Source organism: Sceloporus occidentalis, unplaced genomic scaffold (genome assembly GCF_023333645.1).
Source record: "Sceloporus occidentalis isolate IW3139 unplaced genomic scaffold, rSceOcc1.0.p SCAF_3, whole genome shotgun sequence".
Classification (NCBI taxonomy): domain Eukaryota; kingdom Metazoa; phylum Chordata; class Lepidosauria; order Squamata; family Phrynosomatidae; genus Sceloporus; species Sceloporus occidentalis.
This window is the reverse complement of record NW_028316983.1, coordinates 106,266,272-106,282,035: the sequence shown is the minus strand read 5'-3', so window position 1 is coordinate 106,282,035 and position 15,764 is coordinate 106,266,272. Positions and strand designations below refer to the sequence as shown.

Genomic DNA, 15,764 nt, shown 5'->3' with positions numbered 1-15,764 from the left:
CAGCCCGGCAGGTTTTTGTAGTCAATGTTCTAGCACAACTCTTGTATGGCTCAGAGGTTTTTAATTTTAGTAATATTGCTTCATTTGAGGTTGCTTAAACCAAATACCTAAGAATGATCCTCATTAAAGACTGCCAAAATAAAGCTGCTTTGGGTCTCTTTGGAGGTATGCTATTTAAATGATGCATGGGTCCTAAGTGCCAAAGCCACACTCCATTCCTAAGCACTGGAGTGCAGCTTTGGTGCAGCTTCCGGATTCTTAGGATGCATGCATCATTTAAACAGCATACCTCCAAAGAGACCCAAAGCAACTTTATTTTGGCAGTCTGTAACAGGCCTCAGTGTCTCAAATTTTGTGCCAAATGCTACTCTTTGTTTAGAAGTTGGTTTATTATCAATTGAGGCACGCATTTGTATTCGTAAATTTAACCTTTGGTTAAAAATGTTTTTTGCTCCAGTTGGTCTGGCCCCATTAATTTTAACGGATTCCTTTATTTCTACTTGGAAGCAATCCTTATCTACGAAACTGTCCTCTATTGGGCTGTCATTGACATAATTGACTTTCTGATGCCGATGTAGCATTCTACAGATTGTTTTTCAGTCTGTAGTTATTTGCTCCAATAAAACTTTTCCAATAAAAAATATCTTAACTATTGTTTTTCATCCAAGCTTTCTAAAGGTGATTCACTTTCTCCCTCAAAATCTCTCATCTAAATTTATGTCTGTCTTTTACAGGGTCCAAAAGGAGAACGGGGTGAAAAGGGTGAGGCTGGACCACCAGGTGCAGCTGGACCCCCTGGTATTAAAGGACCTCCAGGTGATGATGGACCTAAGGGAAATCCAGTAAGTGAACCAACTAAAAATGTAGTATAGAGGCTATTGACATATGGTGTAATGGTCCCACTTCATAGGTTAATTCTTCTCAAAATTTTCTAGAGTGTTACTTATTTCCACAGCATGTATCTTAACCAGATTTTCCCTATTCAGGGAATGTTCCTTTCATTAGTGGAACATATGAGCTTTATATTGTTGTCTGTTTGCATAGGGCCCTGTTGGCTTTCCTGGAGACCCTGGTCCCCCTGGTGAACCTGGCCCAGCTGTAAGTATCTTTTAAGAATACAAATTATGAACATATTTATTTTCATGGCCAAGTGAAATTCCCATTGGCTTTGTTGAATATGGCCTACTGGGATAATGGCATTATCAAAATAGAGTAATTTTTAGAAATATTGAGTCACCTCTGACAATAATCTTTGTCCAACAAATGAATAAAGCCCAAAGCCCTGGGAATGCCTGCTAGAATTATTTCTTTTCATGAATGAGCTACAATCTGGTATAAGTATTGACTTCAGGAATGTGAGGCCATTCTTGTGAGAAGGTTGATGTTGCCACATCTGCCACTCTTCCCCCAAGGAACTCAGAATGGCATATGTGGTGTGTAGGCAGGACCTCTCTTTCCCACACAGCTTCAAGTGTCCGCTCTCCCACAAAAATGGTTTCTTCTGCTATCTTTTCTTTCACTCCATCTGATGAAAGAAAGCAGGAGCAGCTGTGTAACTCCAACCTGTCAGCCAAGTCCCAGCAAAGCTCACAAAGCTTAAGCAGGGTCCCAAATTTGAAAGCTCCTTTTTGCCACCACTTCTCCCCTGCCACCATGTGCTCTAACATGTGGCTCTAGCTTGTCTCAAAATGGTGCTGCTTTGAGCTGTGCCCAAGCCTCACACAATTTTCCCAATTGCCACTACTAGCAAAAGATATTGCTAAGGGAGTGAACTCAAATGGGGAAGGAAAGAGTGGGAGACACCACCATACAAAATTATCAGTGAGGCTGTGTGGTGGTTTTCTGGGGACCCTGGAAAGAAGTTTCATGCAGTCCTTACCCCCACAATGATCCTAAAGACTACTGGTTCCCCTTGTCTTTCCTGTACACCAGTACCTTGACTGAACCCCCCACCCCCTTTCCCCCCTCACCTCCTCCCTAATGCCCCACTTTTCCTTCACTGCTCCCCTGGAACCTTCCACTACCCCCAGGGGGGGATATAACCCACTTTGGGAATCACTGTGACTAGATTTTTGTACAAATTGTACTGTGAATATTGTTGTTCACTTTCCTTTTATTTGCTTTTCCTTCCTTAGGGAACTGATGGTACATCAGGAGAGAAAGGTGAAGATGGTGATCCAGGCCAACCTGTAAGTAACGTCTGTATGATTTTCTTCTGTAATACAGTTTCCACATCTTCATTGTTAATGTGAATGTCTGGAAAAGCCAAGTGTCCCTTATCTCCTGCACTTCAAAAAATACTTTAGTTATGACCTGCTCTGAAAAATTAAAAGCATCTTTTCTGAACCTTATGAGTATCCAAAAGCACACTTTTTCCTAGAATTGTTGGTTACATTTTCTTCTCAGTTTTAAACTTTTTTACTTACTGGGTAAAACATGTGAAAAATGGATGAATAAGCATCAGAATAAGTGATTCATACAACTATTTCTTCCCTCAGTCATTTTGAGTGCCAGGATAATTTGTGAGTTACTTCCAGGTTATGTCTTGCTTGAGCTAATCCAGAACTGAATAAGTTAGTACCAGTTTGGCGTTGATGCTGTGTTTAAATTATTCAGTGAATATAGAACAAGCTAGATCCTTGAGAAAGTTATATGTGAAATGGAATGACCTGAGGCCCATTCACACTACAAAATTACAGTGCTATCATTCCATTTTAATGGCCATGCTTCTATCCTATGGAATCCTGTGTTGTTGTTTTTAGTTTGGTGAGAATTCTCAGTGCTCCTTCCTTAACGGCAGATCTCATGATTGTATAGGATAGAACTATGGTAATTACAGTGGCATAATAGTGCTATAGTTTTGTCATGTGAATGGGCCCCTGATCCACATTCTTGTGGGCAGTTGAGAATGTACAAGTCAATCAAATGGGACACTTGAACAGGTCACATAATTTCCAAGCCTTTCCTTCTGCCTGCGGCTCTAGGAGTGGCAGAAAAATTGGCTTTAAAAGGTTATCCAATCCTCTGGAGCAGTTCTTCAGGGTGCTTAAGGACCTAAAGGAAGTACCACCTCCATTCCCCTTTTATTCTGGTTGTGCTGGGTGTAGCCTTTAGCAATCATTTGTCACACATCTTTGAAAGTTTCAAAGCAATCAAATGTGATACATGAAAGGTATATGAGTCTAGGTGATAGCCAGGAATTAAAAGAGCTTAGTTTGCAGTACTTATAGGAACTGGGAATTTTAGGTATACTCAATAGGACTCATCCTTCCCTTGGAAAATTATATTATTCTGAAGTAAACCTTAAAATATGGATGTGGTGGCTCAGGTGGTTAAGACACTGACTCTGTTGATTGCAAAATCGGCAGGTTGACAGTTCAAGCCCAGGTGGCGCATGATGAGGTGAGCTCCCATCACTAGTCCCAGCTTCTGCCAAGTTTGAAAGTATGCAAATGCAAGTAGATAAATAGGTACCACTCTGGTGGGAAGGTTAAACAGCATTCTGTGCAATCATGCTGGCCACATGATCACAGAATAGTCTCTGACAATGCTGGCTCTTCGGCTTAGTAACGGAGATGAGCACCCCCCTTATGGTTGGACACGACTTGACAACCTTGTCAATAGGGAATATCTTTACCTTTACCTAAACATTAAAATAGTTGCAACAAAAATGGGGAACACATACATAACAATTCAACAAGAGAATTAAAGAAATAAAGAAAACAACTGAATAAAACCCATAATTGTAGGACAATTGGCATTAAATACAGTCAGCCCTCTGATCCACAGATTCTGCCTCCATTGATTCAACCATCCATGGCTTGAAAATATTCCCCTCAAAAAAAAATTCCAAAAAGTAAATCTTCATTTTGCTGTTTTCTCTAAGGGACTCCATTTCACTATTCCACTGTATATAATGGGACTTGAATATCCACATATTTTCGTATCCAAGGCATCTGTGTTGGTATCCACAGATTTTGGAACCAAACCTCAGTGGATACCAAGGGCCCACTGTACCTGAAAGAGAAGGTCACTGTCTAACTCAATATATATAAGTTATATGATGTATGTAAGTTGGGATTGTGTGTTCTTGTGTGCATACGATGCATGCTGAGTATCCATAAGCATAGTCTCCCAAATAATATTCCTCCTCTGATTATTGGTGTGTGTTTTGTAGGTTTCCAGTTATCTGCAAGATACTGTCATTGTACATGATTTTTTTTAAAAAGGTGCCATACCATCATGCCACCTCAAGAACATCTTCTGAATCTGTCCCACCTTGCCATGTGGTCATCTGAGGTGGCTTTGCATGAATTCATATTTGTGCTTCAAGTGTTCTGCATGGCATGGTAGGGATGTAGCTGAATGTTTAGTGATGCCATCACTAAATCCTGCTAAACAGGAGCAGCTGTTCTGTGTGGGATTTTTGTTTGTTTGCTTGCTTTAATTCCCCGATTAGCTTAGCAGACTCTAAATAGGTAATTAAAATGTGACCTGTTTTGATTATTTTTCCCTTATAATGGGGGCACACACAATTTGTGTGTATGATCATCTTGACAATGACAGGATAAGCGTGCTTGAAGGTGTCATCATTGTAGTGTTTCATTGTAGTAATACCTGTACTTCTGTGCCACTTGTTAAGAAGTTTTGTCATAATAACATGGCTATTGTCTTTTCAGGGCCCGCCAGGTCCATCAGGAGAAGCTGGCCCTCCTGGCCCCCCTGGAAAGAGAGTAAGTCATGTTTTCCTATGCAATACCATCCACTATGACTGGCAACTCAATAGTACTATTTTGTATGGATTTTAAAACATAATCAGCGAGGTGAGATACCATTATAATTAGTGGAAAACTCACATACAGTCTACAGTATTAGAATGATTTCATTGTTGATATGTGCCTCAACGTGGACCAGCCCCATCGTAGGATTTTCTTGGTAGATTTATTTAGTGGAAGCTTGCCTTTTGCTTTCTTTTAGACTGAGAGAGTACTATTTGACAGCATTGGGAAATGAACCCTCCTCCCTTGGAGTCCTAGTCCAGCACTAAATACTTTTGCTCTATTCAGTATAGGTTATATTGACTGAAACAACTGTAAACATAAGCGGGCACTTTATGTAAAATTTCTACCATCTATTATCAAAATTAGACTTCTGTAGTTGTGCTCCTGTGAGTATGCCTCATTGAACTCAATAAGATTTATGTATGTGTAAACATACATTGTTATTGTTATGTGCCTTCAAGTCATATCCAAGTTATCAACCCTAAGGTTAACCTATCACAGAATTTTCTTGGCAGGTTTCTTTGGAGGGGGTTTGCCATTGCCATCCTCTAGGGCTGACAGAGTGTGACTGCCCAAGGTCATCCGGTGGGTTTTGTTGCTCAGCAGGGATTTGAACTCTAGTCTCCAGAGTCGTGTTCCAACACTCAAACCACTAAGCCATGTTGGCTCTCACAAACATGCATAGGAGGGTCTTAATTTCCCTCTCTACCAGTGTATCATGGGCTTATGAAAACACAGAACTATTTGACTCTCATGGCTCTGCATCACTTACTGCACACCCAGACATTTCTCAAGCACAGCTAGGAATTCAAGGGTAGGGAAAGTGTGGCCCATAGGCTGTATGTAGCCATTTGGACAAAGTTTTTGTGGACCCAGTGCTTATTAGGTGATCTCCAAAGCCCAGAAGCTCAATCTTTAAAAAATGTAGGGGCAATTGTTAGTCCCCGAATGGCCAAAAACTGCAAAGTGTAGCACTTTTGGTCCCCCAGTCCCAATCCCCACAGTGACCCAATAAGATTAACATTTTAACTTTTTAAAAAATGACATTTGATGGGAAACCACTTCATATGCTGTCGTAAATGTAGTAAAGAGCAACTATAATCAGTAGCTCATTTTCAGTATCATAGCCACTTTAGTTCCTTGTACTTGGAATATTAATAGTCAGTATATTCCTCAATAACATATTCACTGAAACAAATGTCTGTACATTTAAGTATCATTTACATATAATTATTAATTAGACTATGACTGGAGGAATTTTGTTTAGTAATAATGTGTGGGGGAGTTTAAATAAATGTAATATTGTTTAAGGAATACATTTTAGTTTTTTTTTAGGAGTGAATATATAAACATTTTAATGGATTTTTAACTTTATTCCATTAAAGTGGAATAATAATACTACAATTCTGTTGTGTGAATGCGTTCCTGATTAATGAAGGCTAACATAGCTCACAGCAAGTTCTGATATAACATCTTACAACTTCACTTTTGGGAAGAAACTACTTTTGTTCCTCCCCATTCCTACCCCCCAAAAATCTTAATTAGAACTTTTAACCACATTATAATCTGGACACTTTCTTGTAGAAAGACAAGATGGAAATATATAAATGCAATAATGTCCAAGATACAGTCTGTGTGGTCTTTGATGTGCCTCTTGTAATTTCATTATCTACCTTATTCCCTTTAAACATTTTATGAAGAATTTACCATGTGGTGTGCTTTGGAAAATGTGTGGTCTCCATTCATATTTATTCAAATGGGGCATCAATTGAAGACAACAGTATATCAGATCAGTCTCTTGGGTGCCTGTGACCTCTAAGACAATAAATGCACTTAAATTAAGTTCATCAGCATACTTGATCAGATAGCTAGTGATAATGACCAATTATTCTATGTTGGAACAGCATTGGTGTTGTCATAATATATTCTGAATGTGTTATATAATGAGTGCATGGTGATTTTATATTTTAAGAGACCCTAGCACAGATGAATTATTCAGTTCTTGGTTCTCTGTCATTTTTCCCCCTTTTACTGCCACTTCTATAAAGAAAAAAGAGAGTAGCCCAATAACATGTGCTAATTCATTAAAGATAGACCAGTAGTCTTTGATCCATTTAATTGGTATAGTAATCAACTAAAGAGTTAGTTGATTAATTAGTGAGGAGCAGTTTTTAATTGGTAAGGCTATGACTTGAGGACATGCTGACTTATATTTTGAGCTCTTTTGGGTCTGATGGATTACTGCAACAGAGAGAAAAATTCAAATATTAATGATGGTCTTTTCTTTCTAATACTGAGAATATATTTTTAATTTATAAAGTATTATACATATGCTTGAATACATTTGTTAAAAAAGTAATCTTATGGAAATTTTGAGAAACATAAAAATTCATATTAAGTTGCTGTAATAGTTGAAAGGCCATTGATGAGTTAACTTAAAAAGATTTGATTGGTTGACAGTTGAAAGGCATTTTACAGATGAATTTTGTCTTGGAGGAACAACAGAAATGTTCAGCATGTTTCTCCTAATATGCATTGTAAGGTAGCATGTGTCTGTCGGTTATACAGTTAATGAAATAATACTGGGTTTTGGTTAGGGAATAGTTTGAGATTGAATGATGGAGTTTACTGTATGAAGCTATTGTTTCATTTGGTCTTGTTCCTTAAATAACTTCACTTGGATGGCTTGACTGGCACACATTCAGACTCCTATAATCTACTATCTGACAATACCAGCTTCAAGACAAAGCTGGAATGAACTGAAGAGTTCCCACATATTTAAGGCCTGAATAAGGGGTGCAAATCTTCACTTGTTTCATTTGCAGGAGCAAGATTTCTTTATGTTTTGTTTTTCTTTTTAAAAATGCTGGCGAACATTTCAATGAAGTCTCCACTCACTGAGAGCAAGACAATTTGAGAAAAATCTTTACATCTATTGCCATAATCCTATTGTTGGACCCAACTAGAGTAAGCCATTGAAGTAACTGAGTATGCAGAAGTATTAACTCACTATTCACAACTCTTGTTGGGTCTGACAATAGGAGGCTTATCGCATTGGTTATTAAATTGATTTAGCTCTATCTGGTTTAAAGCTGAATTCGGGCAGCATCCTGATCTAATCAGACATGTTTTCCTGCTGAATCTGCTGCCCAAATACAGCCTAGGTCCATTTCCACTTCCAGAACTGCTCCTCCTGGCTCTTTTTGGATCTGGCTGTTTTCTGACTTAAAGAAATGGCCGGTGGAGCACCTCTGGAAGCAGGGATGGACCTGGGCTGTATTCAGGCGGCAGATTCAGTGGCAAAAAATGCCTGATAAGATCAGGATGCCACCCAAATTCAACTTTAAACTGGATAGAAATAAATCAGTTTAATAACCAACACAATAAGCCTCTAAGATTCTGGAGTAAGACTCAAAGTATCTAAAAGTGTCAGCATTTTCCCCCTAAACTTCTTGACCAAAGTTGAGACTTTTTTTTCCAAACATGGACACTATCAGGTAACTGTCGGGAGCTAACAAGAGGAGTGCCACATTCTCAGGGAACATCCACACAGTGAAAATGATGAATCAATGTTCGCTTTGCAGTCAGTGTATAACTCATGCTCCCAAGAGGAATTTGCAATGAATTTTCTCATCTGGAGAGGTTGATAGGAAAATTTAGGCTGTTGCAGAACAATACAATGTTCCTTCTTGCTATAGCAGCAAAAAGGTTAGTAGCAGGAGGAAGGATGTAAAGAATACAGTCTTTTTAAAGTTAGTTTGGGGCCCTTTTTGGATAAAAAAATAGGAGATTGTTACTAAAAAAACAAGAATATTTTGAGGGGAAAAAACAGGGATTTGTAGAAAACAGCAATGTTTCCTGGAAAAGAGGTTTTTCTGTACAAAATAACATTGTCTTCCACAATTTTCTTTTACAAAAATGAAATAAAAAAAAATCTAGGAAGTAATCTCACACGGCAAGGAGAGAATGTTTGAAATTCTTTAGTGAATCGTACATCTCTAACCCAGAATGCTTTGTAATATGGTGTCATAATAATGCAAGATGCTAGAAGAAATGGAGTTGTCCTCCTTCATTCCCCCCTTCCACTATTGGATGGAGCTCAGATTCAGAGTCAACTAATTCAGAGATTTAGGACCTAATTTCTAATCAGTGGCACACAGTAAGTAGAGGAGGTGACTTGCAGTATGGCTGAGGGTTAAGACTCACCGAACAATTTGTGGGGAGATGCTTTCCAATCATTAATGTGACAGGGTATATTTTGAATCAAATTATCTAAGCCATTCTCTCAGTTTGGCAAGAAATCACTCCACTTTGAGACAATCTGTGCGAAGTGGTGATGAAGAGTTTCTACACATCACTACACTCTATTGTGTTGCATAGACAATGTCTTTAAATACATTTTTTTTAAGTTGAGCTTCATTCCCAAGTAAAATGTAAGAGAGAATAATGTTTAGTGCCAAATAAAAAGTAATAGCTTCAGAAAAAAATAAAACTGCTGTGTTTTAGTAACATCCAAAAAGTTGATAGGTATGTAATTATCCCACTGTTATTAGTCTTTGAAGCTGTACAGATATACACCCTGAATAATTTTGCAGATGTGTGAACAGCTAAGCTTTCTCTGTCAAGCAATTAGTTTAATTCTTAACAGTTTTTTCCAAAAAAAAACATACAGCAACATTAAATGTAAGCTGTAATCTATTTAACAAAATGAGATAAACTGTTCTGTATAATAGGCTTGAGTGAGCTGACATGCTTAATTAGTTTTATCAATTTTACACAATAATCTATTTGTTCCACCAACTTGCTGCACATTTATAATGCTGAAAACAATTACAGTGGCATTAGTAATCTTTTTACTAGGACTGGAATATAACTCAGTTGAAAATTTAACGATGAATGTATTTACTAGACTTGAGACAAAATGCTACTTTTCCCAAGGTACATTTGTTTCCTTCAACACCAAGACACTAAAATAGGGCATGCAACTGCACCAGGGCACCTCCACCCCATTTTCCACCATCCATAGACTCAGGAGGGCCACATATACCCCTTCAAGAAAAATGACTTAATAGCCATTTCTGGATTTAAAAAAAAATGATATTTGGGGTTAAAAGAAAGTGTGGAAAGGTGATAGGCAAATAGCAGAACAGTCTTCTACAGGCCTCCAAAGAGATTATGCTCCATTTTTTCCTGGATTTTTTTCTTAATCAATTTGCGGAACCTGTACAAAACATATGCAACCTGAAAGCCACATAGATTCTAGCCCTGTGCTAAAAGGAATTGTACAGAAAGAGACTCTCTTTTTTGTTTGTTTTAGACACAAGAAAATTGTTGATCCCAGACCCAACTCTGCAAGGCCCATTAATCTTGGAAGGACCTCCCTCCTCCCTCATGGTATATATAAGGGCAAAAACTATTCCACATATGCTTCCTAAACAGGCAAACACATTATCCCTTCCATAATGGCCCCAAAACCTGGATGTGCCATTTGTCACTCACAAAAACTTAATTAAAAAAATATATCTAGGTTCAGTGTTAATCATAAACAGTAGCTTGCTTGCAATAGAATTGATTGATGAATTCATTTTTCTTTTTTAGATAAAAAAAAAAAAGAGGAAGGTGTGGAAGGCAGAATAACAAGCTCAGTGTTTAATTTGTATTAAATTATCCACATTTGTATTAATTTGTATTAAATACTGGGTCAAATACAGTTGGCCTTCCGTTTTCACGGGGATCCATTCTTGACTCCCCCTCCCCACTAAAACGGAGGCTCATGCATATTCAAGCCTCATAGGCTTGAATGGTGCATGCCCGCCATACATGCATGCCATTAGAAATAGCGGTCACCCCTCTGCAAATAGTTGAGGTCGCGGATCTGAGATCTGCGAGTTAGGATGGATGACTGTAGTCGGTTCCCATTAAGTAATCTTAAATAAAATTGTCCCATCATCTGAACAAAACATATACCAGCATAATTAATATAATTTTCTAACAAATTCCGAACATGGTAGAATATATACATTTGTCATCACCAATAATAATATACCAAGTTCAATTAAACAAGGCATGGCAAACTGTTCATAATGTAGAGGCTTTGAGGGCTGTAGAAATCAGTATGTCAAACCTTGCTCTTGTTCTTCCTTTACCAAGCTGAGCATTAGCTTGTAAATCAACATAACCGTTAATATCCAATTTGGTTGTGCACCATGTCTCTGGGAGAACGATCACGTTGAATTTATAGATGTAATCTTTCACACAGGATCTTTAGACTTAGAACTCCACCCAACTATGTTCCAAGACATACATTTAAGCAGGGATTTCATTAGTGAGGATAATTTCACATTGTTAAAGTCAGAGACATCGAGCTCAGGATTGAATTGTTGAGCCAATGTGAGTTCCTCAGCATGGTTCTCATATTGTCAGTTGATTTTTGTATCTAATCCAGTTGTCCCTTTTCATGATGAAATTTGTAGTTCTGGACCTTTCTACTTCAAATATTTTGTTCTCCAGAATCTTCTGGAGGGCATTCCATCACCTATGAGATGGCTGCTATTGGCAAGCCTTACTTTGCTGAAGATACTAGATTGCATAGATATATGAAAGCTTAATGTTGTACAAGGAAATGAGTTTTATATTCACAGCAGCATTGCTTTTCAATAGAGAAGTGATTCATCACCAAGTTTCTTCATCAAGGAAGAAATGAGTAATTTTAGCAATTCCCTTCCCACTGCAAGAAAGTTCAGTATTCTGTGAAAAATTTGCATGGTGGTTGTAAAACAGCATTTTCTGTTGACTGTGGTGCACTTGTCTGTCACAGATAAGTAAAAATATAAATCCATGGCACAGCTTTCCGTTATGTAAAACTGCAGTGCCATCACTGAGATATTGCAGGAAACAGCATTTTTTGTGCAGAAAATAATTTTCCTGCATAGAAATACTATTTCCTGTACAGAAATGGCTGTTTCTTGCAATATCTCAGTGATAGCAATGCAGTTTTACATAATGAGGGGCTCTTGTGACAGCTGGAAAACAGTGCCATCATGAATTTATATTTCCACCTATTAGTGACAGACAAGTGCAAATTCATTGTTTTGTCTCCACATTCATGCACAGGAACCCATTTATTTGCCTTTCTCTTTCAGTTTTGCACTCTTAACTATGTACAAGCCCCCCTTCTTTCCTTTTTCCTTGTTTGTTTGCCTGTCTCCTCAAATCAATTTCCCCCCACCTCCTGCCACCACAGTCAATTAATCATCCTCAAAAGCCCTTGAATCAGCTGTGCTTGTTATTGGCAGTTAAATTCCACTTCCCCAAACCCTCAAGAATCTATCACCGTTATCTAGCTATCCACAAATACTGTCATAGGGGTCCTTCCTCTCTTTCACCACCAGTGGAATATACAGGGACAGATTCATAGATTATCCTGTGAATTGGACCAAACAGCCAAATTCCCTGTCATTTCAAGCAGGATCCTAATTTAGGGCACTTTGTACTAGAAAGGAAAATACCAGCCCTTTTCATGTTAAGCCACTTTCACTAGCCTATTTGTCATGTAAAATGGATCTACTAAAATACCTTCATGGTGATTATATATATGTCTTGTGAATTGGTCTTTAGAGATTAAGTCTTTCAGTGCTGAAAAGCATGTTATTCCTTTAGCACATTTGTAGTGTTAAATAGATGTACCCTTATGGCTAGTTAACATAGTTTCTATTCCTTCATGTTGTTGTATATCCAAAAGTCCAGTATCAGCTCACAACCTGGCACTTTGGTGCCATCACTCCAACAGAGCCACTGTTCCTGATACCTGCTCTCAGTGGTTATGCATTGCCATTGCCCACAGTGCTCCAAAACATATGGCATTAAATTCTCTGGCATGAAATAACTGCCTTGCAGAGGCCAAATGAGGCTGCCAGATAAAACTTGTACCCAATATAGGAGTGGGTTCAGGTTATATATATTGAAGACTCCATCAAACCTGGAAGGAGCAAGCCCTAAATAGCTGGGTACACATTTTATAAGGACAAGCAACTTCAGCATGACAACTAATACCAACACAGAGGAGTAAATCAAGAGTGGGAAGCAAAACATTATCTAGGCACCTTCTGTGGTACTACTGTTATTCTAATTGAGGAATACCCAAACTAAGCTTTCAGAGAACCCAAGGGTCCCCCAGAATAAAGTACCAAGGGAGGGAATAAGTGGTGGGAAATACAGTAGTCCCTCCTTATCCACTGATTTTTTTATCCACGGATTCAAGCATCCATGGCTTGAAAATATTCTTTAAAAAAGTATAAATTCCAAATAGCAAAGCTTGATTTTCCATTTTATATAAGGACACCATTTTGCTCTGCCATTATATTTCATGGGATTTGAGCATCCATGGATTTTGTTATCCATGGGGAATCCTGGAACCAAAGCCCAGCGGATAATAAGGCCCCACTGTAATAGAGTTTGATTATATGCAAAAATAAAAATAATACCTTAAACCTAAGGTAAAACACTTGGTCGGCTAAGCAGCCTCTTTAACTCTATAATATGTAGAACTATACAAAATGTCTGGCTAGGGAAGGGAATCTAAGAGGGACTTATAGTGGGATTGTTTTTGTTTTGTATTTTCTATTATGGGGAGAGTGAAGTGGTACCTCAGCTAGATGCTGCTACTATTTGAAAATTAGGTGAATTTTGTTTCTTCCCCTTGAGTAAATATACACAGAAAGCCTAATAACATGGCAAATAGGTATGGGCAATGTTGATTTTTAGCCTAACAAATTGGTGCATCATGTTTATGTGTCTTGTAAATAACGAACAACACTTTGTCTTTTAAGCAAGCAAGCTTATTTTCAGTTGGGTGACTGATGACTCTGAATAGCATCTTAAGCATATTTCCAAGGGATATTTTCAAGCTGAGGGAGGAGGCAGAGATAAACTACTTTATGATGCTAAAATGCAACGGACAGAATGAGAAAGTTGCTTCTGTCCACCTTGTCAACTCCTGTAATAGATGTATTTGTTAAATGTGTTCACATCAAACTCCAACATGCAGTCATAAATATATGTTAAAAGTATATCTTATTCCAGAAAGAGACATCAACATACGTAATCATGTGTTCTACGAAATTGTTTCCAACTTGCATTGCCTATGTACATCTGGATTCACATCTGGTTTCTCAATACCTCTTCTTGAAGTCACTAGATGAATCCTGATGAAAATAGCAGTGCTCCCTGGAGGACAGAGATTAATGTGATGCTAAGTAACATCTCCTGGCCCGACCCCCTCCAAACAACCAGTAAAAAAGACCCCTGTCACAATTCCTTGTTGTAACCTCATATGCTGCTGAGCAGTGAGTCCAAATCACCAGCTGAACAGATCTGAATATTTTGGTATAGCTGCTGCCTGATAAAGTAGATTGGTAGGGCATTTTCAATCACAGCTATACCACCACAACAGTGAATACATAGTATTAATGAATATGGAGCAGATACAGAACTTTAATTCTAAGTTGGAATCCATAATTGCAAAATAGACTGCCGGCCATTATTTTTAAATTAAGATTAGGTGTCTGTGACTATTTCTAAATTTTTGTTTTCATATTTTTATTTCTTCTTCCTATAAGGAGTTCACACAGCAACTTTGTGGAATAGGTTAGGCTGCACAATACCCTAATGGGATACATTAGCCTGATAGTGTAACTTGCCTCAGGTTATCCACTGAGTTTCAAGCACAGCTAGTTTGAGGCTTGGGGGTAGGGGAATAGATGCTGTGTTCTTTAATACATTAATTCTGTGTTCCAGTTGCTGAGAACTTTTATGCCAGCTAAATTTTTCCCAATACTACAAAGCCCAAGTGTAGGAAAGTAAGATAAATAACAATTAGCCATCTTTCCTTTGTAGAAGCGCCATCTGCGCATTGCCTGCAATCATAGGGTGTTAACAAGTGCTGTTCATTTACCCACTTTGCATTCAATGCAGAATTGGCACTGTTGGATAATGAATTCAGCCCTTTTGTTTAGCAATCATGATTCATTGTGCTTATAATTTAGCGATCACAGTGTTCTTAAGCTCTGCTAATTGATGTTGCAGCTGCATTTCTAGATTATGCAAGAAACATATTTATAATTGTTATAAAGGTCTTTTATGGCTTCTCCCACCAGAAGAGACTTCGCTTTAACCATCATAGAAGCTTGTTTGAAGTGGGTCATGTGTGGTGAAAGAACTCATTAATTGTCCTGTAGCAAGGGATTGTCTCACATATTACATTACAGCTAACCTGAATTTGACAATCCAATATACTTGCAGCCTTTTGCCACCAATCTAAGTGTACCGATATTTTGCTAGTATTTTTTAAACATTGCATTGATATGTTCACATTTTTAGATACACACAATAAAAAAAGATATATATCTAAAAATTACAGTGAAGAAACAGATAATGGGCAATGAGTCTTTGAAATGTCTGTAAATTCATTTCAAAATCTTGAGAACCAAGTAAGTATACACTTCCTGATTGATTACTTTTTTGTTAGGGAAAAATATCCATAGAGTTGTCTCCAGTACATGCTTATAAATGGGGAAACACAAGCACAGGAGAGATAGATTATTTGTGCCTCATTTGATTGCTAGTTTCGAATAGACATAACTGAATAAATAAAAAGCCATAAGAAATCCAGATTTTGGATGAGTGGGCACATAGGAGAGTAGAAAGCAAGAGTCATTACATAACATGTTTGAGCCCTCTGTCTTGTGATTCTGAAATTACATTATTAATGTTTAGACCTGGGCATCATATATCATACAGATCTTTGCCCTACTCATATCTATGGTCTTTCTGAAGTGCTAAGAATATGTATTGTGCAACCAGAGTCCCACTCACTCTACAAAAGTATTGCACTTCAACTGCCATGGTAACATCCTTTAGAATCCTCTGCTCTATAGTTTACTGAGTCACTAGACTTCTATGACTGAGAATACCAAATTCTGGGTT

At 37.9% G+C, this 15,764-nt stretch overlaps 1 protein-coding gene across 1 annotated transcript in view; it reads left to right on the top strand.

Annotated features, from left to right (window-relative positions):
- The window catches only part of LOC149316541 (collagen alpha-1(XI) chain), a 325,693-nt gene that overhangs the window by 279,252 nt on the left and 30,677 nt on the right, over positions 1 to 15,764 (top strand). The window contains exons 52-55 of the mRNA XM_089515788.1: positions 735 to 842; positions 1,045 to 1,098; positions 2,136 to 2,189; positions 4,680 to 4,733. Coding sequence (XP_089371914.1) covers positions 735 to 842; positions 1,045 to 1,098; positions 2,136 to 2,189; positions 4,680 to 4,733 — 270 coding nt within the window. The remainder of the gene's footprint in view (positions 1 to 734; positions 843 to 1,044; positions 1,099 to 2,135; positions 2,190 to 4,679; positions 4,734 to 15,764) is intronic.